Source organism: Fringilla coelebs, assembly GCF_963513975.1.
Source record: "Fringilla coelebs genome assembly, chromosome: 5".
In the NCBI taxonomy this organism is placed as follows: Eukaryota; Metazoa; Chordata; class Aves; order Passeriformes; family Fringillidae; genus Fringilla; species Fringilla coelebs.
The window spans coordinates 61,730,922-61,754,678 of record NC_140033.1 but is presented as its reverse complement, the minus strand read 5'-3'; the positions used below and the strand labels follow the sequence as shown (position 1 = coordinate 61,754,678).

The following is a 23,757-nucleotide window of genomic DNA, read 5'->3' as shown; positions in this document are numbered from 1 at the left end:
GCTATGAGGGTTTTCAACATCTACATTCTTGGAGAGGACCAGCAAGAGCTGCCGAAAGACCTTTGAAACTTCACAGTTCCCCTAGGGGCCACATTAAATAAATAATTTCTTTGGTCCACACAAATAAACCGCAAAGGTCCACGTTAATACAATTTCTAAAAAGACTGAGTGTGGCTCCTGCTTCAGAAGAGTAAAAGGCATGCAAGTATCCCTGTAGTTTAACATGTCTGTGGATTCCAGGCTCCTTCGTGTGGCAGGAGGACACCAGCTTCTGTCCTGCTCACTCACTCCACAGCCCAGCTCGCAGGGGTCACCTTCTCTCGGGAGTCTGCGGATCATCCGCATTTAAAGGGGATCCTGGTTTACAAGGAGCTTCCCCACCCTGGAGAGTACATTTTAATTGTAACAAGCTCGCAGCTCACTAGATGGCCTCGTAACCTCAGAGATTTGGGCAGAGATTTGGGCTCAGGAATCGCCCGGTTTAAACCCCTGGCACCACAAGTGCTGCAGAATCATCACCTCGGGCAATGCGCAAGAGCCTTTCAAAGAGGCCGCGCGATGAATTTGGTACACTTTGTCCCACCGGGAAGGTAGAGAACCTTTAGAAGCTGCTTGTATTCCCTAAATCCCAGCAGATGGGACTGGAGATGGAGCAGAGACTGGGTGGGAGCTGTTGGAGAGTCACGGGGGTCTCAGAGGGAGGTGAGCCCGTTTGGGGAGATCTCTGTGAACCTCAGACAGTGGGGAATTGGAGGAGATGCAGGTGGGTTTGGTTCCTTGTCCCACACCAATGAGTCCCAGTCACTGCCACGTGAAAATGTGGCCACTTCGAGGCCCCGGAGGAAGCACCAGCGTTTGTAGGTGTAGGTGTGCCTTACCTGCCACCGAGCTGTGCCCTCCTGGGGGACAGCAACAACACAGGCTGGGAGGCCACCTCTCTCCTGTCCACAGGAGAGGGTCTGGGGAGAGAAGTGAAGGGATCTTTGGAGCAGCAGAAATGCGAACGGGACGTGGAGCAGGCGGGACGGGACCGGCAGAGGAGCGGGCAGAGGTCCCGCTGCCCGAGGGGCAGAGCCGGCCCCGGGCGCTGCCTGCGGGAGCTGCTGCCGTCCCCGAGAGCCCGGAGAGCTTTCCCTGGGCCACAGCGGATCGACAGCGCCCTTCATCTGATGTGCGAAGGGGGAAAAAGCCCCTCATTTTCCCTGCCGCTCAGCTGGGCCGTGTGTTATCGCTCCTTTTCCCGCGCGGATTTTTATCAGCGTTTTTAAACACAGGGCTAGCCCGCACTGACGCACGGCTTTCAGAAAAGCCTTTCGAACGCAGCAGGAGCGGAGCGAGCCCACGGCACCGAGCAGGGCTGCGGACTCGGAGCGCGGCAGACGGCAAAGAGAAGCTGCCCCAGCCGCAGCGGAGGCCGCGGGGCCGGCGGGGCCGGGCGCTCCGGCGCTGCCGCTTTAAGGGCGGGCGGGCGGGCGGGCGGGAGCGCGGCCCGGCCCCGGCACAGCGGCGGCGGCAGCAGCAGGTACGTGCGGGCCGGGCCGGGCCGGGCTGGCAGCGGGCCCGGCTGTTCCCCTGCCCCGGCCGGGAGCTGCCCGTGCTGCCGAGGCCTGCGGCCGATTTGCCGGGCGGGCGGTGAGGGCGGCGCGGCGGCCCCGGCCGCTCGGCCCGCGGCGCGGGCGGCGTTTGCCTCCCTCGCAGGAGCGGCCGTGGGGAGGGCTGGGGCGGGGTGCTTGGGCTTTGGACGGCTCTTGCTGCCAAAAAAAAAAAAAAAAAAAAAAAAAAAAAAAAGCATAGAAATTTGGGTTCGGTTTAGGGTTTGGGGTTTTTTTGGCTGGGGGGGGGAGGTGAGGTTTTTCTTATGTATTTTGCTAGGTTTTGTCGTCTGGTCCAAGTTCTACTTGCCCACTGATTTATAGTAAGACACGCAGTAGTGTTAAATGCAGGGATATCCACCCTGATTTTATTCTATGTAAAATGGATGGTCTAGGAGTGCCATACACAGGGATATTCATCCTGGTTTTATTCCCTGTAAGATGGACAGGTCAGGAGTGTCCAACACAGGGGTAGCTATCCTGTTATCCATCCTGGTTTTCTTCCCTGTAAGATGGATAGGCCAGGAGTGTCAGACACAGGGATATCCATCCTGGTTTTATTCCCTGTAAGATGGATGGGCCAGGAGTGTCAAACACAGGGATACCCATCCTGTTATCCATCCTGGTTTTAATCCCTGTAAGATGGACGGGCCAGGAGTGTCAGACACGGGGATGTCCATCCTGATGCCTTCCCTCACTAAACATTTAAGCTCAGTTTGGCATCTTGAGTGCTGAGCTCTTGGCAAGTGTTTCTGTACCGACATTAATTTCAGGAGAGTAACAATCATGACAGGCCATGCAAAATAAACACTACAGGATCTCAGCCCTGCTAATTTGCAGCAATTCATGGAGAAAAGCCAGCATACAGCATTTGCTGACAAGATTTATCTCTCCAATTGATTGCAGTTAACATCATGCTTCCCTTAGGCAGATGAGGATTATAGAGATCTGCCTTCAAGAAGGCAGGCATTTGCTAATTGCATTCATTAATTACATGGACTCTGCTGAATGGCATTCTCCAGTGTGGAAAAATGCAAAATGTTTGATCGTGTGTATTTATTTGTAATAGAAACATAAAGCCTTTAGCCAATGATGTAAACAAAGATTTAGTGGGAGTATCAGCCTAAAAAGCGAAGTGTGAAGTTCACAGCTTAACGTTTTAGTAAGTGATGAAACCAAAGCCAGTACTTAAAGCAGAGGCCAACACACAACAAAAACACACTTAAACACATATTAATTTTATTCTAAAGAAACAGACAAATAAAGAAAAACTGATCTAATTAATTACAAAGTGTTAAGACCATTTCACTGACATATTCTTCCTGTTGTCCCTTTGACCAGTTTTAAGGACAACCTGCACAGCTCGAAGTTGTCCATGATTCTTTTGTTGAGAAAAATTGTTGGGGCTGGGATGAAAGTTGTTTTTCTGCTGGTTTGCAAAAATCACTGCAGAAGAGAAAAAACAATTCAAAACAATGAGTTCAGTTTCTTGTTTGTTTGTACTTGCAGTCTTGCTGTTGTGGAAGCACAGGCCTGAAATGCTTCTCTGGTCGTCAGTTTCAGGTGATGTTGAAAAGCTGTGCCCTGAAGCAAGGAAGTCTGAGTTATTGAAATTAGAGAGCAAGGTGAGGAAGGAAAAAGAATATAGAAATACTAATGGATGGGTGAAGGAGATCTAAGCAAGGAGGCTGGAAAACATTTCCTCTCCCTTTAGGCCCCTTCTTGCTGAGTGTACTGCAGGATCAGCACAGGACAGGCCCAGGGTCTGTAAGAGAAGGTGGGTGAGGAAGGTTTGGTGATAAAGTGCTGAGAGGCTCTTCTTTGCCTCTCAGTCCAGTACTGTGGCTCTCCACTCTCCGTGCTCTTGATTCTTCAATGAATCTAAACTCTGACACACCAATATTTCATTCTTCTTCATTACCCATGTGAAGCGTACGACACACCTTGAGTGGTGTGACAAGGCCATCCAGTCCAAATGTATCACCTTTTAAAAATTAATTTTAATGTGTTGGATTCAGTTTCTCTCTTCAGACAGCTTGGAGCATGTTCATATAGGCTCAGAGTGGGCTACAGGGATGGAGGTCTGTTTTCTTCTACAACTGACAGCATCCACATGAGACTATTGCACCATAAGATTAACCAATCCTTTAAAATACAGGCTGAAATGCAATGAATTAGGACTACTCTGGTTAAGATCAATTTTGGGGATTTTTTCTATTTTTGTCAATTTTGGAGCTGGTAGATTGATAAATTGTAGGGAGAGAGGGGAATTCCTTTAATTGCTTGCCTTTAAAAAAATGCTTTTGTATAAAGATTCATCACCATTATAAAAGTGGTAACTAATGGTGTCTCTTCAAACAACCTACTGATAACCACTGCTATGTCCACAGGCCCTGCAATGCCAGAGACTTCTGCAAAATCTGAAGATTCAGTGGAAGAACCCTAAATGGGAGTAGATTGCTGTGTGTATATCTTCAGGCCAGAGGGAGAGAGTTGTTAAAAGGTTGCACATTCCATTTTTAGCTCTATTGCTGTCCCACTAACTGGTTGTTTCTCATTGGATAAGTTCAGAGTACTCTTCTGACTGGGTGTCTTGATAGCTTCTTCTTTGAATATCACTTCTTTCAGACTTAAGACTGGTCAGGGGCAAGGCACAAGAGCACAGGGATCTCCTCTTCTTGAAGTCCCTGGTGGTGCAAAGCCTTGAAGTCACTGAAGAAACATCACTTACATAGCATTTTTCTCCTTTCAGGAATTGTCATCCATCAATATGAAAAACAACATCCTGTGAGTTAGTTTCAAACTTTCTTCAGATAAGCTGTGCTCTGAGCTCTGCTGAGGAAAGCTGATGTCCTTGGGGAAGCATGGCCTTCCGTGGCTGGAAGTGGCTCCTCCTTTTGGGCAGGCAGAACACCCTTGCCAAGGTGTGGAGAAGCAGCAGGGGAGGCCCCTCTCTGTGCTGGCAGCGCTGCTGCCACTGGAGCTCAGGCAAGCCTCTGGACCCCGAGGTGAGAGCGTTTTTGGAGGAGAACACCGAGGTCACCAACAGCGGGCACCTCACCCCAGAGATCCGGCTGCGCCTCCTCACCCCCCACTGCAGGTTCTGGAGAGAAAAGCCTGACCTGTGGCCTTATGGGGACCCATTCTGGGCAATTTACTGGCCAGGAGGCCAAGCCCTCTCCAGGTATGCAGCAAAATTCACCACAGCTGATGAGTCCAGTGTGCCAGGATCTCAGACCCGCCTCTGTTTGTAGTAATTCCTAGTGATGTGTGTTCGCCTATTATGGGTGCATTATCCATCCTCCTCTCTGCTTATACTGGAATGTCCCAGTCTCTGCTGGCTGGCAGCGACTTCCAGCACCTGTTGTGCAAAAAAGCTTGTGTCTTTTAAATAGAAATTTGTTACAATCAGTGGCCATGCATGTGCTGACAGTGGGGCTGAATTTGGATCCATGGAAAGGCTGTGCAGATGCCATCAAAACCTAGTGAGGTGTTTAATTCTATCACTCCAAACAAGAGGATTGCTATTTTGTCATAACGTGTATGGGTTTTTTGTTGGAGTGTGGATGTGCCTCTGGTCTGTTGAGAAAAGTAGTTTAATGCTGATCTACTTGGACTGTTGGTTAGCCTGAGTAACTCTCCTCATTTAGGACTCAGCAGCCTTATTGCTGTGACTTTTTATGGCTTTTAGTCACATCAGAAGGCACATTTTGATTTTGGCTGCTGACTGTCAAAATGTCTTTAAATGTTCCTGATTCAGAAGAACTAGAATTCTTTTATTTTGTGAAATCAAATCTCTCATTTAAACAGCAGAAAAAAAAAATCTTAATTTTTACAGCAGAGAACAAGCTGTCAGAGAGTCCCCACATAGATGAAAGGGAAGAATCTGAAATGGGGCGTTACTGTTTTTCTGCAAGAAAGCATAAATAAGAAGGCAGTTTTGACCAGGTAAAAGATGAGTCTTACTGTTAAATTTTGAGTTGATTATGCCATGTAGATGAACTAGAGTGCTCCTAAACATGGGGTACATTAAAAAGATTAGTTAATCTCTTAATTTTCCAATCATATGTTTTATATGCTCAGGTATTTGGGTAGCAGTAATAGTTATCTAGCATTTCACTACTTTATTGTCTTTCTGTTTATGCACTGGTTTGATGTATTAAGAAATGTCAGAAATCAGTTGCATAATTTGGAAGAGTAAAAAGGGAGCACAGAAACATATGGTTGCCTCCATAACTGTCCTCCTATCACAGCTGGCATTTCCACAGCATCAGAAGTCTCCTGTTTCAAGCTACTCTTGGTATAATCCAAGATTCCTCATTAACCCAGGAGGGCAGAGACACTGTGTACACTGTGCCAGGGGATACAGCAGCATCCAGCTGTCCTGAGTCACCCAACCAGCAGCAGCAACTCAGTAACCACTCAGCTGGAAACAAGGCTTTTGCAGCATTAGGGCAACATCACGCCCCACACAAATTACTAACGGAAAGTTATGGCAAATCCCAGAGGGGCTCCTAGAAAGGAGAAACACAGCACTTCTGTGGAGATCCCACACCTGTCCTTGGTCCTGGTGGTAAACTAGGGGCTGTGCTTAGGGGAATGATGGCCTTGGGGGAATCCTGTTAAATCTCTTAGCTGCTGAGCCTCGACACAAATGTCCTGCACTTGACAAGCTTACTAAGCCTCTGGGTGCCATGGCTGCTGGTGCTTCCAGGCCCAGACATTTCCATCCATCCATTCCCAATGTACATCAGTCTTAACATTTCTGTGACAGTCATCTGCACTGGAGCCCCCCTGCAAAAGCTGTGCTTACCTCTGACCCCTGTGAAGAATCAGCCATCACGCTCCCTGTCAAAAGATAACACAAATGTAGAATCACTTCTTATTTCCACTTCACAAGAAGTTATGGATATTGGTACTAAAATTATGGCAGTTTACAGTAATTCATTTCCCCCAGGGCTCTTCTCCCTGACACCTGGGGCTTTCCCCTCAGCAGCAAATTGAATTTCATGGCAGTTTTTAAAGGTTTGAACCCTCTGCAACAGTTATAATATGGTTCATAGTATTTAACAGTAACTGCTACTTGCCTTCTGTCAGTTCTCCACTTCTAGCCTAGAGGTTTTTCAGGATTTCTCTTGGCAGGTGTCAGCAATTAGATGAAGATACTCTTTCTGCTCACCATAGCTCTATTCTTTTTCTCATTGCTACTCAGGAACAACACTAAGCAATCTCAAAGTATTTGCATCTCTATCTGCATGGTTCAGGAAAAGAAAGAGGAGAAATTCCTCTTCTTCCAAGAAGTTGCATACGCAGTGTTTCAGATTGGTGGGTGGGCACCATTTTCACTGTGAACACATCATCTTTTTTCAGTCAGATTGCTTTTAATTTCTACAAATCTTACTTCACTATTTCTCATGGATTCTGATGAATTCTACTTACCTAGAAGTGTCTACTTACCAGTTTGTGTTTATGTAGCAGATAAGCTCACCTGTCAGAGAAGGAGCTGACTGGCATAAAATGTTGCTTACTTGGCTGAATTTCTTTTTGTTTGTGGGTGGGGGAGGACACTAAGGGAGAAAAATTATGGTTCTTATTTTTATATCATCTGAGACAAGGAGTTTTGTGGCAGCTGCACATGTGGAATAGTGTTAAGGTACCACACTTCATTACATTTTTGGCAAGAAATTCTTATGCAGTGTCATGTAAACCTGAGAAATCTTCATGATCTTGTTCACTGCTTTAACAGCTTTTCTTTTTCAGGTATATTTTAGATAATCCACGAGTGGTTAAAGGCCGATCGGTTCTGGATCTTGGAAGTGGATGTGGAGCAACAGCAATAGCTGCTGTGATGAGTGGTGCATCCCACGTCCTCGCCAATGACATTGACCCTAGTAAGGCTTTTTTCCATCTCTGTGTAAAGATACTTAGTAATTTTTAAAGCACCTTTAACACAGACTTCTCTTTGCTCCATTTGGGAGAAGTTCAAGTTCCAAACAGAAACCTAAGAATGCTAAAAAGAGGAATGAGTTTTGCTAGTACTGGAAGCTGGGTTGTACCAGCCTCTCTTGGCCCAGGTATATCTCCATAGCTCCTTAGAACAAAAAGCAAAACTTTCTGTCAAGTGTTGCCCATACACCATCACAGCTGGTTTGGATGAGAACTCCAAGCACAAGCAGCAAGTTGGCTTCTCTGTAGGACCAGAGCATTTTCCTGTACTTTCATGTACATCAGATTTTGCCTTTTTCCTCTATGTTTTGTCTTTCCATAATTGACTTATGAACACAGTTTATTCATAATTTAATTACTCATTAGTTAGGAAGGATGTATATCCATAGATTAAGGCAGTTATTATATTCTATTTCAATTCCATTATTGATTTCCACTGGTATCCATTCTAGGAGAACTTCTTCCCCTTGTCATGGTGTAATGAGGATAAAATTTCATCACTTCATGCTAGACTTTGACTCATAGTGAAAACTGTGGAAGCCCCCTAGATAGGATGAACAACAACATTTAAGAGATGAAATTGAAAAGATTTCATCACAGAAATATGTAAGAGGGCTGGATGGCAGCATCCTAAAATGTAACTTTTCCTTTAACTTTTCTTCAGTTGCAGGAATGGCAATGATCTTGAACTGTGAACTGAACCACCTGAATCCCTTCCCCATCACCATTAAGAACATAATTAATTCAGAGGCTGGCAACTGGGACCTCATAGTTCTAGGAGATATGTTTTATGATGAAAAACTTGCTGATGGTCTGCATCACTGGCTGCAGAAGTGCATCAGGATTCACCAGACTGAAGTGCTGATTGGTGACCCTGGCAGGCATCAGTTTTTAAGCCACAGCATTCGCAATCAGCTGCACAAAGTTATAGAATATTCACTGCCTGAGTCTACAAGACAAGAAAACTACGGGCTAACATCAAGTATTGTCTGGAGTTATCAGCCCTCAAACAGCTTAGATGATTCTTGAAGCTGCCTTTCTATGGGATTTTGTCTCACTTGATTGGCTTTTTGCAGGTATATAACATGAAAATGGGAATTAAATAGAGAACTTTATCTGTTAAAGTAAAGCAGCTTACTGTACCTTCACAGGACTGATTTCAATCATACTCACTGAGGCTTTTGCTCAATTTGATGTAAAAGCTACATGCAAACTGTATTCAAAGGGTCCTGCACTGAAGTGCAGATCTACAGACAACTTACACGTAGGAGTTTGCATGCTTGATGTTTCCCATGTGTATTTGTGTCCTGCTGACATTACTGTGAAATGTTTTGGATGTCCAGCATACTGCTGTGGGGAGAGGGCTGTCGCTAAAGGACTCCTGCACTGCTTCTACAGGCTTCTGCAGCTTATTTAAAGAAAATTTCTAAATATAGAAAATTATTGCTGTCCTCCATAAAATTCTCTACTAGATTTTTAGCTCATAATATGCTCAACTTGAAGTGCCTTGCTCCTTTTCTGGGTAGCTCTTCTGAATGTCAAAGTACCTAATTTAAATCTCACCCTTTCCCGCTGTAATAAAAATTTCCTCTTCCTTGAAACTGACAGAGTGATTATGTAGGAGTTGCACCCAAATCTAAACTCTGCTTCTTGACTGCCAGCCAGTGTAAAAGCTGTAATAAATGGAAAGTGAATAAATAGTACGAGCTATGGGGTAACTTCATTCCCTTGACAGTAGGGTCAAATGATCTACATTACCCTTTGCAAGGGTAAGCCAGGTAATCTGCCACCTTGGGAAGCTGCTGAGGGATGAAGAAGTCTTTACTTCTGTGACAGAGGGTAACGAAATAAAAACAGGGAATACAAGTCTGATATCATTATTTTGCTCTTCTCCTGAGGAAATGCTAGACAAACTCCAGAATCATTCTTAGTTTTATCTGCCAACTAAGAACCAGTTTTATCTGCCAAACATGGTACAAAAAAAATCTGATCCTCAGGTAAGATGCTGTAACTGTGACCATTTGAAGAAGAAATCAGTCTTTTCAGAGCAGTCTTACAGGAAGTGTCACCTTTAGCAATCAATTATTGAACAAGTAGTGACGGGGAGCTAATAACTGCACCATAGGCCACTGTGCAGTGGTGCCAGGTGCTGTAGTGAAAGCTTACAAATGTGAAATAGAGTGTGGTACTCACTCAGAAAACCATGGTATTCATGAAGTAGGAGCATAGTCAGACATGCAGGGTTCTATAATCCAACAAGTTTTCAGAACTATCCAAACAGCCAACTTCTAAACTTTAATCTTTGTAACAATATGTGAATATTCTGCAAGGCTCACAACAAAAACAATGTCCAAACAATAGAGAATATGAAGTGGCAAGCACATCCATGAGGTTCTTCTCCCACTTCACCCAGTGCCTGTAAACATTTCTTGAAAATTACTGTGAACCAAAAAACATTCCAGTAGAGTTATGCAAATACTAAAAAAGTAAGCTCTAATGGTGAAGGATTTAAAGTAACTTACATTAATTAAACTTTCCAACCTAAAATTACAGTGTTAGCTCATTGCAGTGTTGTACAGCTTTTTAAGCACCAGGTGAGGATGTACCACTAAGTTACACATTGAGAAGAGGCTGTAGGGGAAGATGGTAAATTTACAGGCACACTTAAAGACACAGTATAAGCTGCATTTGCCAAATCCAAGGTTATATTAGCAAGGAGAAAACGGACAACTTTGCCACTGAGGTTAGCAGTAGCATTGTTTCACAGAGCTGCCTAAACAGCTGTATGATTCAATATCAAAAATAGTGCAACACAGATTTATTGCCCAAGAGTTCAAAGGAATGATGGGCCCCAACTGATCCCAGGGATTCCACATGGCATAACAATAAACTACTCCTCAGGAAAAAAAAAAAAAGAAATACAACCTGGTAGATTTGGTTATTAGGCCTCTATCTGGTGCAAGGATTTTCTGCAGTGACAGCTGTCAGATGCTTGTGGCTACCATAGCAAAATCAACTCCTTGTACCAATGGTTTGTACTGATGCAATTGCACCCACAGGGATCACAGGAAAATATTCATCACTGGGCTGAACCATGCAACAAGAGTAAGGGATTTAGGTGCTGGCCTTGGAAAAACATGCTTTTACTGACACCTGAACAACTTTTCTAATTAGGTCTTGCACTTTCATAAACCATATAATCAACAGAAGAACAAAGATTATTGTCAGTCATCATAATATCATTTAATATTGGCAACAAAAATTATCTTTCATGCAATTAGACATAAACTTTAAATAGATTAATATCAGACTGGTTTATTTCTGCAACACTTAGGTGTGGCTATGACAAGAGTTAAATGGTAAAGTAAATATATTCCTTATAGTTGCCTAAACTCTTTAGGTTTCCAGATGTCATCAAATCCATGTTAGACCACTATAACTAAACCCTTCTACTTCCAGATCCAGAGGATGAACCCAGTGTGCTCCATGCCCTTATAAAGTTAAAATGGCTGGCATTAAGGAGCTTAAAGCAGAAATCATAGAACTCTAACTAGAGGTTATGCTGGTTCAAGAAAGCCAAGGAACATGACTTATAATTATGATGAGAGCACGGCTCCATCATGTAATAAACTCACTCTACAGTTCAAAAATTCTTTTTTTAATATTACAATAACTGAACAATAAATTATTGATATTTTCAGCTTCTGGGGGCCACTGGATATGTAATGAACTGCATACAGCAGAACACACTCTACCATCCTGAGATTTATGTGCTCAGACACTACATTTGGTCCTATTTCACTACATATATGCTTATGAGTACCAGTGTTTTGTTCCCTAAAAGGATTTTCATATAGAAATACAGGCAAAATCCAGGGCAAATTAAATATTTGCCCATGTATAAAATCCTGTTCTTGGTCACAGCCACTACTCTGAAATTTGTAAAGTCACCATAACAATTCCAAAGCAAGTTTATGTTTACACATTCACAGGCTGTACTTTAGGATGTGTAAAAATCCAGCAAGTAAGAAGAATGGTAAGTAAGAAGAAGAAGAATGGTAAGTAAGAACAGAAACCTTCAGCATCAGGAATATCAGAAGAAAGGTACCTATGTTTTTTACTCCAGACCTAGCAAAAGTACATGGTGAAAGGAGATTCTTTGTTACTACTGAAAGTACATTTGTCTCACTCTTAATGCCACCTCCATTCACCAGTTCTGGCTGTTGATTTTTGTTAGATTTAACTCCCAACTTCACAGACACTGCTATGTGTCAGTGTTACATTTGAGCTGGCACTTTTAATTTTAAGTACCACCCCAGAATACAAACTCAGAACATGCACTTACCTAAACTGGATTTGTGGCTAAATTGCTGAAGGATACTAAGTAGCAGCCAAATCCAGCACTTCAGGAAGCCTGAGCAACGGCCCTGTAATATTAATTATAGCTTAACTTTCCTCTTAATGAAGTAGGATCAATGCAAAGACAGACAGGGCCCCAAGGAAAGTCAATGAGGAAGCCCAGGCTCACGGGCAAGGACTGGAATGGCAATGGAGACCTCCAGTGGGAAGCAGGAGGGATGCAACTTGGTGAAACAAAAGTCACCAGCTAGTTCTCCAAGGTGCTTGTTTACTGAAAGAGCTCTCCACCTGTAAACTTGACACTCACATGTACAGGATAAATAATCAGTAAACAGTCCATGTTAGTTGCTTGATTTTGTTTGATATGATGAGTTGCTCTAAAGCATCTCGGGATCGATCTGAAAAAGAACAAAGGAATTTCTTGTTATTCATTCAGAATATAAAGGTGGTATTTGGAATAGGCACACAACACAGTAAAGGAATTCTATATCTGCACTTCTTTTGCTATCACAATATCACACTTCAAATACATCTGTAGTAATCCAAACCCTCTTAGTTCTTTTTCCAATCACCTAACTGTAAAGCATCAACCAACAGAAGTTAAAACACCCATAGGCTGTCCTACTCCATTCCACTGTTTCTTGAATGGATGCTGTTCCACGTTTTTGGAATAGATTAGGGGTTTAATATTTTTCTGAAGTCTTTGGGTCTTCATCAGCATGCTGAAGGGGAAAAAAAATTATTTACAAACAAACAAAAATAATCCCCTCTCTGAAGGCTGCTGCCACATTTCAAAGCAAAACTCTCACCTTGCTTTGAAAATCTCAGTGTATGACGATTACTTTATCCAGTCAGTTATTATTTGTTTGGGATTACTTATGGAGTACAGTGTGCTTTTCAGAAAGCAAGAAGGTATGATTAGCAAGTAATTATCTTCTTGTGATTAGACCTACCTGTTATCAGTGGGCAACCATGGAACAGAAAAATGTGTATCTTGGGACAACAAGTAAGGACGGCTTCCACAGCGATGTCTGTCAGATTCACACAGCGCTCCATGTGGATCTCCTGTTAGGAAAACAGGAATGACAACAGCCTGTCAAGAGCACCCAGAGTTTTAGTGGCAAAGCTTTCCTTTGCCCTACCCATTTCAGAGATCCCCAACCAGAAGGAATTATGATCTCTGTGCATTGACCTCATATGTGGTCCTGTAAAGAGCAGGAAAATACCCTAAGGAAAAATAAGACAACTTTTCTGTAAAGAGTCTACACTAAAAACATGAAGTGTAAGAGGCTGAGATGAGAGATGTGGGACTCCAGGCAGCTCTTCAAAATGCTGTTTATTGTACAGTACAGGAGATGTTACAGCAGTCTCAGGTCATGGCTAACAGAGCCATGCCTGCAGCTGCCAGCTACAGCTTATAGGCAAGCCTGAAGCTGCTTTAGTTCTGGTTACAATGCATTATATATTCTTCTTTCCTGAGCATCTTAACACATAACAACCAATCAGCATCATACACAATACCTTTACTATAACCTACAGCCTATCACAACTACTCTCATTACCATATTACAGTCATTACTATCCAACCACATGAGTTAGTATGTTACAGTTTAAGCTTAAGGTTGTTTTTCTGTTTTCTTGCAGTGGAAAATTCTTAGACCTTTTTTCTACTTGCCACATCATCATGTTTGTTTGCCTCTGGTATCTTTCTTCTTTTCCTAAGACCTATTTCTGCTTGGTAAAAACATCTTTTTTGTTTGTGGTCAACATATCCTTTGCTCTAATCATAAAACCTCCTTCCAGCTCAACTTAACCTTTGCTTTCTTAGCTGTCCAGTAAGAACTGGCTCAGCAATTCTCAATTTTGACACCTATTGTTCTTCTATATCAAAACTTGCTTCCATCTCTCTTCGGTTCTCAGATTCTACATTCAGAGAGCTTTCTGCCAAGCATACATATCTGTGAAACTTTCTTGTCAAACTTTCATCTTTTCCAACATCAAAGGTGAGTTTTCCCAACACATACACAGCACTCAAGACATCTGAGTAAACTCTTCAAGGAGATTCCATGGTGTTTGAGTCCCATCACTTTGCCTATGACATTCTCCTACCAATTGGTTGTCCAGGAGAACAGAACCCAAACTAAATCCTGGTGTTTCCCAAATTTTCCCAAAACAGCCTCTGCTGAAGTTTCTGGTATTTTTATTTATGAACATGGCTCCTAAAAGAAATCAAAGAACTTCTTCAAGATCAGACTAAATCCTGCTCTTTTCTTAATTTCTCTGCAGCTGTACAACTACTGCCTCTTGTACATGCTAGGAAAAGATGAAAAGCAGAATAACAAAACAGGTTATTACCAACTTTTTTCCCTGCCTCTGAATTGCCTTACCTATCAATAAATATAATATATCAGAAGAAATGCGGAAAAAAGACCATCAAATCTAGTGAAATTAGGATTTAGTAAAATATACTTTGGAGATTGTAGGGTAAAAGTAAAAAAGTCATTGTCTTATTGCAAAGTCTTTTCAATTTATAAACTCCAAGGATCTTGAAAGAGGACAGAAATGAAAGCCAGTCTGTAAAAACCCTCCCTCCTAAGTAATGCTGCTGATAATAGTAATTATAATTTTAAAATGCAGGTATTTTCCTTTGTTCATCCCTTTGTTATTAAGTCAGTTACCTTTAAATTCTTTGAACATGTTCCACTCACTAGTGCTACAACGCCATCATCTGTTACCTGAGGGAAAAACCACAACGGATTAAAGCTCAATTTTTTCAAGCACAGCTGTTTAGATGCAAAAATCGTATTAATTTATTCCCTCCCTGCAGTCAGTGAATGCACTTAACACTGCAGTATTTTCTTCCCAGCTAAACTAGTAGAGAAAATTATCCGAGGTGGGTTTTTTCATTCTGTTAAATACTGTTTCATTTTCCTGCTACCTGATCCAGCCTGGCTTTCTGCAAGGATACTTCCAACTGTGTAACTGCTATTCCTGCAGCTTCTTTGTCTCATTTAACAGTGGGTACACTAACAGTGGGTACAATAATTAAAAAAAGCATTTTTGCTCTACCTAGACCAATTTGGGTTGGGGGAAAAATGTAATCATAGCAGAAAATTAAAAAAAAAAAGTGTAAACATGTAGTTACTGGAGAAGCTTTTACCTCATTTAAAATACAAACAGGGAAACAGCTATTTTCTATAAAGGAAGAGAGGCGAGGAAATAAAAAAGCAATTAAGTAAGTCTGGAGCAATAAGAGTTAAATGGCAACAAATAAAAATTACCAAAAAAAAAAATTAAGACTCTTTTGATACCCTACTTCTGGAAAAATCAAAAGAAGAATAGCATCTAAAATAAGAACCTCCTACATGATTTCCAGACTGACATTTCATTGTGAATGCTCAGTACTGGACTCGCATTCAACATAATTACTTACCATCAGTGTCAATTGAATGCTACACTTACTGCAAAAAACCTTTCCCTCGCTTCATTATCTCCCTGTAATTATGAAATATGTTACAGGATTGCTTTTGCAGCTTGTCTCCCCCTTCCTATGCTAAACACTGTTGTTAAATCTTCTTCCCTGCCACTTCTGACATTTAAAATGTCGTTCTCTCAGTGTTGACTCTGTAATATAACTCTGACAAGCACAATCACTCCTAAAATATCATTTAATTATGGAGTGTTTACTCCTACTAGGGGCTTGTATTGCTTGACAACCTAGACTATCACCCACATCAGTTTGTCCTAACTGAAAGCAGGCAATAATCTGTCCAAGATTCTACTTTCTTTAAATGGAATATTTTGGATTACTTTACAACTTAAAGAAAGTTATTGCACTAAATAAACATATGAAAAAAACCCCCAAGGTAGATTCTAACAAAAGTTTATTTTTGGTTCACCAAAGATAATACCAAAATGTGTATTTTTCCAGGCACTAATAAGCAAAATATACCTTTCCTTTTCCTTAAGAGGCAAAAATTAGAAATAAACCAGAGTCCTAAATCTTGTCAAGAGTAAAGCTACAACAATCCCCTTTGAACTTTACCATGACAATCTTAAAAAAGAAGCAAATGAAAGTCAATTGGCCAATTGCCACTGTAGCTACCTGAGTAGATGAAAAGTCCACACTGTGAAGAAATTTGCAGTTTTCTCCTAGTGCCTGCAGAGATGCATCCGTGATGCCTGAGCACCTGCCCAAGTTCACTATTTGTAGGAATTGGCAATTGAGTGCAAGAGCCAGAACTCCACTGTCAGTTATATCACAGCACCTTTTGAAAGAGGCTTCATGCAGGTAGGGACAGGATAAGGCCAGAGCTATGACTCCTGCCAAAGAAACAAACACTTGAAAGAGTTATTCATTCTCTAACATAACCACCATGCTGGGTTCAAAGGCTCTGGAACAGGTTTTGAGGAAGGAATCATTAAGATAAAGGGGAAAGCATGTTGAGCATAGCACGGTTTTAGCAGAAATCTAGCAGGAGAGTAACCTGATAGCTCTCTCCTAAGATAATTAGTGCTCTAGACCTGAAATTTACACCACTGGAGAGACTTGGAATTAGTACTGGGGTAGCATTGGGGAATTCTTTTTTAAGCAATATTTACCCGAGATATATTCTTTGCAATTTATTCTAATTTAACAAGAAAAATAAGCCAGGAATAAGATCCCAGTTATCTGTGCACAGATAACACACCTTCTGAAGTAATTCCAAATCTGTTCTCCTTGCAAGAATTTAGGTTGATTTTTTTCAGCTGCTTGCAGTTATAAAGCTGCAATAATGCATTATCTGAAATATCACAGTCTCGGAGGTCCAGAGACTCCACAGCAGGGTGCAATACCTGGAATGAAAACCCACCAGTTCAGTCAAACTCAGCTATGCCATCAAACACGTGCATTTTTTACATCAAATATTTGTAATATTAGACATCACATAGAAGTTTGCAATAGAGGGTGGGATTACCAGTCCTAGGAACTAAAAACCAAAGAAAATCTGGTCAATTTGTGCAACAGTTCAGCTCCTACAGCACAAACTGTTTCTGTGACATGTGGAACAGGAACACATTAATACTGACACTCAAACAATGGAAATACAATCTTGGTGGTTCACTTGCTACATGTGTACCCAGGACAATGCCCTCACACTTGCTAGCAAAACTTTGGGGGCAGAAATCTGCAGTGCAAAGCAAAAAAATGCTGACTTTGATCAAAACTTCAACCTGCAGAACAGATAAGAGTGATATTTGGAAGATATTTCCCCCTGAAGCATTTTTCTCACACACACTCTTTTGCTCATAAACAAGCACTCTCATTACCGTACCATGAAGAGGTACCAAACCCTCATTAAATGGGATCTTTCACTCCCACAAGGCCCAGATTGGAATTTTTGTGAAATCTTTCCCAAGAGAACATTTATGAAAGTTACACCCAAAGCAGTGGAAGGCATCAGATTTTAGTAACACTAGCCAGATACTCCCTTCAGTTTGTCACTCCCATCCTTAACTCCCAGGGATAGAAACATAAATTTCCATAAACTAGCAAAGATACCAGCACAGCTGAAAGGCTTGTTAAAGGCCTATTCCTCCTGTTCCTCACTCTAACAATGCACAATAAAGATACTAAAAGGCAAACTGGCTCTTTTGCAAATATATAAGTTTTTGAGATAGACAAAGCGTTGTCTGGATGCAGCACACAAAAAAAAAGACATTTAAAATACAGGTTTATATTCTGTGGACACTTGCTGAATGACTTTATAACACTTTATGGTAAAAGGGATTTAGAATAAGGAGTTTGGCATACATGTGGATGGCTGCTCCAAGCAAAAAAGCAGAGTAAGGGGGGAAAAGATGCATGGTAACACAAATTTGGACAAGAATACAGAGGTAAGAGATTAAATAAAAGTACACACAAAAGTTCAGATTAACAGAATTTCAACTGAAATTTAATTTCAAGCAAAATTCTTTAAAAAAACCTCTGAAAAACAGAGGAAAAGACATGAAGGACATAAATAAATGGGGAACTGCTAGCAAAGAAAGCTAAGGTATAATAAGCGCATGGAAAATTATGACAACTAAGGATACAATTGCAGAAAATTGCAGGAACAGAGGAAGGAAAACACGTGGAAAAAGAACCAGAGCAGAATTTTCCAGGGTCACATGGAAAACAGGCTCCAAGAGAAGGCACTTATGAACTGCTGAATGAAGACAAATACAGAGGAGACTTTAAAAAGAGACAGCAGAAAAGTCTGTAAATTAAGGTCTCTAGTTTATTTCCAGACTAAAAATATCCTAATGGATTTTGTGCATTCATACACACACAATCACAAGGCTTTAATTATATAATGTTATGATGTTTTGAAATTATTCCTTACTGAAAAGCTAGCATAAACCAGATTTTGTCCAGTCAATTTTTCCAAAGATCTTGATTTTTACTCAAACACTTAATTTGTGTAAGCACAAAATAATTTTATCTAAAGCTAAATTGTTTTTTTGTAAGCTTTACACAGTGCTTCTGCCTCTACTCCTGGCTCCATGATCATGACTCTGAGAAACAGAATATTTCTCTCTTGAGTTACAGGCTTAAGCAGGAATGCACAGGGAGTCATTCTGTTTCAGCAAGGCCAACCTTTAGCTTCCTTCAATTCTCACTCCTTCCTTTGAGGCTGAACAAGGTAACAATAAACACACAGCCAAACAGATGTGCCCCTGAATTTAAAGCTGAAGAAATGTCATTAACTGGTGTCATCCTTAAACACTGACACACATCAGTGTGCAAAAGGGATGGGATAATTTGAACTATCGATTCCTAGCTCTGCCATCATTGTATTTCAAGGAAACAAAATTTAAACAAATTATATGGAGACTGTGTGCTTAGTGTCAATAGAATTCTACCAACAGAATTCTAACAAGCTGCTGAAATCCTTTATATAATATATATATATGTCATAAATTATGCATGAGCATCTCGAAACACACTTCACTCAGGAACAGACTGGCGTGCAAGAGAGGCTACTTTCCTCTCCCATACAGACAGTATGGTTTTGGATGGATTCTTACCTCACTGATATTTTCATCAGTTATTTGCCCTTGCCTACTCATTAATTTGATCAATTTATCCTTTATATTGGGTGGCAATGACTTAATATCTGCAGAGTATTTGGAAAGGTTCTTTGTCAAACACTGAAGGCATCTGAAAAAAAAGAAAGTTACAATACAGTCAAAAGAGGCATTAAATGGTAGAACTAGAACAATCAATCCATATATTGTCATCTTCTGCACCCAGCTATGGTTCCTTCAGACCTTATCAGCTTCAGCTTCACTGATTCAGCTGTTGCACTTTGGGGTCAAGCTCATCCTTCTGTAAAACTGCTCCCTAAGCAGCTGAAGGCAAGAATCAGTCCCTCAACCATTTTTTTCTGTGCCTTCCTCAAGCTGTCTCTGAAATTAGTAGTTGCAGTGTGAGCTGTTAAGTGTCTGATCTGAATGAAAACCCCCTTGACTAAAACTCTGAGGACACAGAAACAACACTGCCAGGACAAGTGGCTGAGTGCAGGGGGCAGCAGCAGCCTGGAGTAATGCCAAATTAAATTTAGCATATAACCACAGCTCTGGAGTCCCTACAGGTAACTGCTTTTGCAACAAAACTTTGTCTGGCATCAGAATGCCACCAAACTGCAGGAAATTAAACTCACCAAATAAAAACTTTAAAGACATCAAAATATTAATGTTTCATAATCTGAAGGGTAGCACAGACTTAAGGCAGGAAAGAAGCAAGATTTGCAGCATGGAAGCACGTTTACAAAACCCATTAAAGTTCATACAGTGTAGGACAAGCACCTCTAGCAGGTCACTGCAAGGACACTGTATGGAGGAGATATTTCAAGCAGAACCTGGGTAGTTGAACCCAAGCCTTGCCTGCAGACACCCCTATATACCCAAGCACACACCAGGACCACCTGTAACTCATTTCTGCAGAGATGTGCAAGAATTCCACACCTTCACAGAACCTCAGTGACTGCTGGATGAACTCCTGACTGATCAACAGAGAAGCCTGTACCAAGCTCTGTCTCAGTACATATAGGTTACACCATCCACATTCTTTGTTTTGAGATTAAACACCTTATCTATATAGAACATTCCTCTACTCGACTGCAGAAATTAAGAATAGTTGTTTATCCCTTAAAAAAATAAAATCTTATCAAAGACAATAAACACACCATTTATTATCATCTCTGAAGACCACAGATGTGAACCTGCTCACAGGCAGGATCTGTGCAACATGGGGAGTAGAAAGCAGGGGCTTGTCTCACTAATGTACCTCCAAAAGGGACCTCTAAATCTAAAGCAACTGCTTAGTTCATATCTGCAGAAAATGCTCCAAACCCAATGGAAATCAATGTGAGCTATGCCAACTCTCACCATGGCACATTAAATTTAGCTTGAGTGGTTATTAAGATTAATCAAGTTCTTTTCAAAAAGCTGGTTGATATTCTCATAGCACAATACTGATCTGCAGTTTACACTATCAATCATTTAAATCATAAAGGTTTTCACAGTAATTCTACTTTATAGGAAACTATAAAACACTTATTGGCTACACCATGGCAACTATAATCTTATCTTCAGTGCTTTAAGGTACAAATAACAATCTAACTGTACTCTTTGCTAGCTATTCTTCTTTTATCTTTCAAATGAAATATTTTATTCCTGTGCTGTTTCTAACTTCCTCCAGAACACAAAGGAATTTGACATTGAAGATAATGCAGAGAATAGAAATTTTCAGTTCCCCTTCGGAGCTGCAAGACAGAGCTTAAAGACTAGAAAATTACATAAAATAATGAAAAAGTAGACACACAGGATGCTAAATGTAGCTGCAACCAGTGGGTAAACAGACAATGAGGAATATAGTGCAGAAGTTATGTAACAAGAAGCAACTGTGCATGTCCTAAGAAAAGTTCAAGGCAAAGTCACCCTTTGCAACACTGGGGACACTTGGTGACCACCAGAGGCCCCTTCAGACCCTCTAGGACCACAATGTTATAAATGAGAAGCTTGACAAGGCCAATATTCAAGCAGCAATCAATTTATTAATTAATATGGTAAAGTATGAGCAATACAGGGCTGGGTACAGTGGGGGAAGTTTTCCCTCCAACTGCACACGGATATTTGGGCTTACAGGTATTTATAGGGGTACTCAAAAGCTTTCTCAGCAGTTTCTATTTCCACTTGTTTACATCACAATTCTACACACTATTGTGATTTAGTCTTCTCAGGATGTACATCCCGAAAGAAGGATCCCAGCTGGTGGGGTCCAGCTTCCTCAAGCTGCTTTTCACTGTTCTGTTAGGGCCTCGAGATAAGCATGCTTCCATTTTATATATTCTAAAGCTATAGTTTCAAAGATCCTTACTACAAGGAATATTCTAGAATTATACTTCAAAAGGTTATGATTGCAAAACTCTTTAAGGTTTACCTACAAGCAGAAAGTTCTTGTCAAAAAGCAACATCTCAAAACTTTAATTCAAATGCTCCTAAATCAACTTAAGACTTATAAAAGTTAATTGTGAACAAAGGATAGATTCAAAGGCCTTCTTCCATGCCTTACTTTCCTCAGTTATTTTTCAGAATTCATCTTTATAACTGTCCCACAGTCCCTCTCCACACCTATCACAATCACAAAGACACACGTTGCCTGTATTTACCTGACACAAAACACAGCCTTGTATTTCACAACAACAGGACTTCCAGTGAGACATGAATGCCTGAAAATTAGTTCTAGGAAAGTGATATCTATGTATTAGCCAGCAAGCATGCTTTACAGAATACCTATCAGCACTATGGAATAGAAACGTTGTAAAGTGTCAGGATGGACTCACTTAGAGGAAAAATCCCCCAAATGTGTCCAGCTATGCAATAAAGAATGCCTGCTTTCTAATACTTTAAATTGTGTAGGAAAATTTGTTTTCTAGCCAATTTCTGTATCAACATGGAGAAAAACTCAGAGCAAAACACCATTCAGTGCATTCTGTGGGGCCAGGTGAAGCCAGGGATCCTCAGCCGTGTCACATCCTGTTACCTCCTGCCAAACCTCGTCACCCCTGTCACTCCCTGTCACCTGCCCTGCAGCTCCTCCCGAAGGGGCACCTCTGTCGAACCCTGCCACCTCTCCGCAGCTCCCGAGCGCCGCCGGGCCCTGCCCACACCCGCACTCGCTGCAGCCGCTCCGGCACCGCCGCCCCAGGCCCGCCGAGCCCGGTCCCCCTCCCTGAGCCCCTCGGAGGGCGTGCAGGCGGCAGCGTGTCGGGGCGGCACTCACAGGTCCAGGAGGAGCCGGACTTCCTCGCCGGCGCCGTCCCAGCTCATGGCAGGGAGCGGGGAATGCGGCGGGGCCCGAGGAACGCGGCGGGGAGCAGGGAAAGCGGGGACGGCGGCCCGGCCCGGCCCGGCCCGGCGGTCGGTGCCGAGATGGCGGCGGCGCCCGGCGCATGACGGGAGATGTAGTCCTGCTCCCGGCCCGCCTGGGGAGCGCCGCCCGAAGCGGCCTGGAGCGCTGAAACAGCCCGCAGCCGCGAAAACGGGGCTCTCACTCCGCATTTCCAGAGCTTAATAGCTAAGTGTTCTCCCGAGCCTGAAGGTAGTACAGGGGAGGCTGGAAGCCTTCAGGCAAGGGCTACAGTGGTTTTAAGGGTTCTTGCCTCCTTGCTGCCCTCAGTGGAGGCATTCCGCAGCACCGAGTTTCCCATTAGCGCATCCACCTGCAGCGATAAGAGCCTGCTGTCTGCCAGCTCTTTCGTCCTGCAATTAACTTTGGTTTTGATTTTGGTTTTTTGGGTTTTCTTGGTTCTTTTCCTTTTTATATTTCTGCTTTGCCTTAGGTTGCAAATACAAGATGCGGCCGGGGGCGTGTGTTCTATTGCAATCTGTTAGAGGTGGGGCAGTCATCTTCTGTTCCTTGGGCCACCTGTTAAAACCAGGTGGGCACTTTGCTTTATCTCTTCCACAGCCCATCCTCCCTCCAAAATATATTCTGTTAATGGGCCACTGACAAAACCCCCTAAAGTCTGCATGACATAACTGCGTGACTGATCAAATGACATCATCCCACTGTGAGATGCTGTTCCCATGAGGAGGAGCCAGGCATTCCCAGCTGGATAGCATCTGAGATTTGGAACACCACAGTATGCCTTTTCCCACTGGATTCCCAGAGGAGCAGCTTTCTTCTCCACTGGATTCCCCGAGGAAGACCAGGCCCATCTATGCCACCACTAGACCTTCAGAGGAAAACTACATCCTTCTATAGAATCACTGCTTCAAGAGATGCTGGTGCATGATGATGCTGCAAGGCCTACAAAATATATTTTATGATTGGATAATTAGAAATATTCATTGGTAGGTAATTGGATGATTCAAGTTGTGCCGTTATGGTGAAAGCTATAAAACCCCCTAAAGAAAAATTGCTTGTGTGTGTTATATTTGCCCAATTATCCCATCATCAAAAAAAACTATATTAAAAGTAGCAGCAATTTTAATTGAATAGCTTAAAATATATAAAATCAGATACACTTGAAATATTAACAATATAATTTGGTTAAAATAAGGGATAATTTGGTTCCAATAATAGCACATAAGCAAAAAATAACTGCGGGGTACGGAGTGCAAGGTTCTTGGACCCCTGCCACCTCACATACAAACTTGCCAAACACAAATTCCCCCTTTTATGCCATATGTTGATGCCATCTCCTCACATTTTCAATTCATCACACTTCCACCTCCGCCCTCATCACCACCTTTACCGTGTGTGCTCCACCACTCTTGTAGGTGGTCACACCACTCTTTGGGGGTCTCCATTGATGAAGGCCTCTCCTCT

The 23,757-nt window shown here is 42.1% G+C and overlaps 2 protein-coding genes across 9 annotated transcripts; one reads left to right on the top strand and one right to left on the bottom strand.

Annotated features, from left to right (window-relative positions):
- The first annotated feature begins 1,440 nt into the window (after positions 1 to 1,440).
- ETFBKMT (electron transfer flavoprotein subunit beta lysine methyltransferase) lies at positions 1,441 to 9,210 on the top strand. Of its 4 annotated transcripts, XM_084205861.1 has the most exons (5): positions 1,482 to 1,522; positions 3,102 to 3,217; positions 4,345 to 4,776; positions 7,353 to 7,483; positions 8,203 to 9,210. In XM_084205861.1, exons 3-5 carry the CDS (start codon positions 4,457 to 4,459, stop codon positions 8,565 to 8,567), a joined length of 816 nt encoding a protein of 271 aa, XP_084061987.1. In that variant the 5' UTR covers positions 1,482 to 1,522; positions 3,102 to 3,217; positions 4,345 to 4,456; the 3' UTR covers positions 8,568 to 9,210. The 4 variants fall into 4 exon arrangements, with proteins under 4 accessions (XP_084061988.1, XP_084061987.1, XP_084061986.1 ...); XM_084205862.1 differs by lacking the exon at positions 3,102 to 3,217 and having other exon boundaries at positions 1,441 to 1,522; XM_084205860.1 differs by lacking the exon at positions 1,482 to 1,522 and having other exon boundaries at positions 2,939 to 3,195; positions 3,280 to 4,776.
- Positions 9,211 to 10,087: 877 nt separating this feature from the next.
- Positions 10,088 to 22,341, bottom strand: AMN1 (antagonist of mitotic exit network 1 homolog). 5 transcript variants are annotated; one of them, XR_014616155.1, is made up of 8 exons: positions 22,207 to 22,341; positions 18,948 to 19,080; positions 16,589 to 16,733; positions 16,003 to 16,220; positions 14,576 to 14,632; positions 12,851 to 12,962; positions 10,464 to 12,295; positions 10,088 to 10,169 (listed from the first exon to the last, which is right to left on the bottom strand). XR_014616155.1 is itself a non-coding variant. In XM_084205799.1 (8 exons), exons 1-7 carry the CDS (start codon positions 22,251 to 22,253, stop codon positions 12,222 to 12,224), a joined length of 786 nt encoding a protein of 261 aa, XP_084061925.1. In that variant the 5' UTR covers positions 22,254 to 22,341; the 3' UTR covers positions 11,884 to 11,965; positions 12,205 to 12,221. The 5 variants fall into 5 exon arrangements, 4 of the variants coding, with proteins under 4 accessions (XP_084061924.1, XP_084061927.1, XP_084061926.1 ...); XM_084205799.1 differs by lacking the exon at positions 10,088 to 10,169 and having other exon boundaries at positions 11,884 to 11,965; positions 12,205 to 12,295; XM_084205798.1 differs by having other exon boundaries at positions 10,143 to 12,295.
- Between the last annotated feature and the right edge of the window lie 1,416 nt (positions 22,342 to 23,757).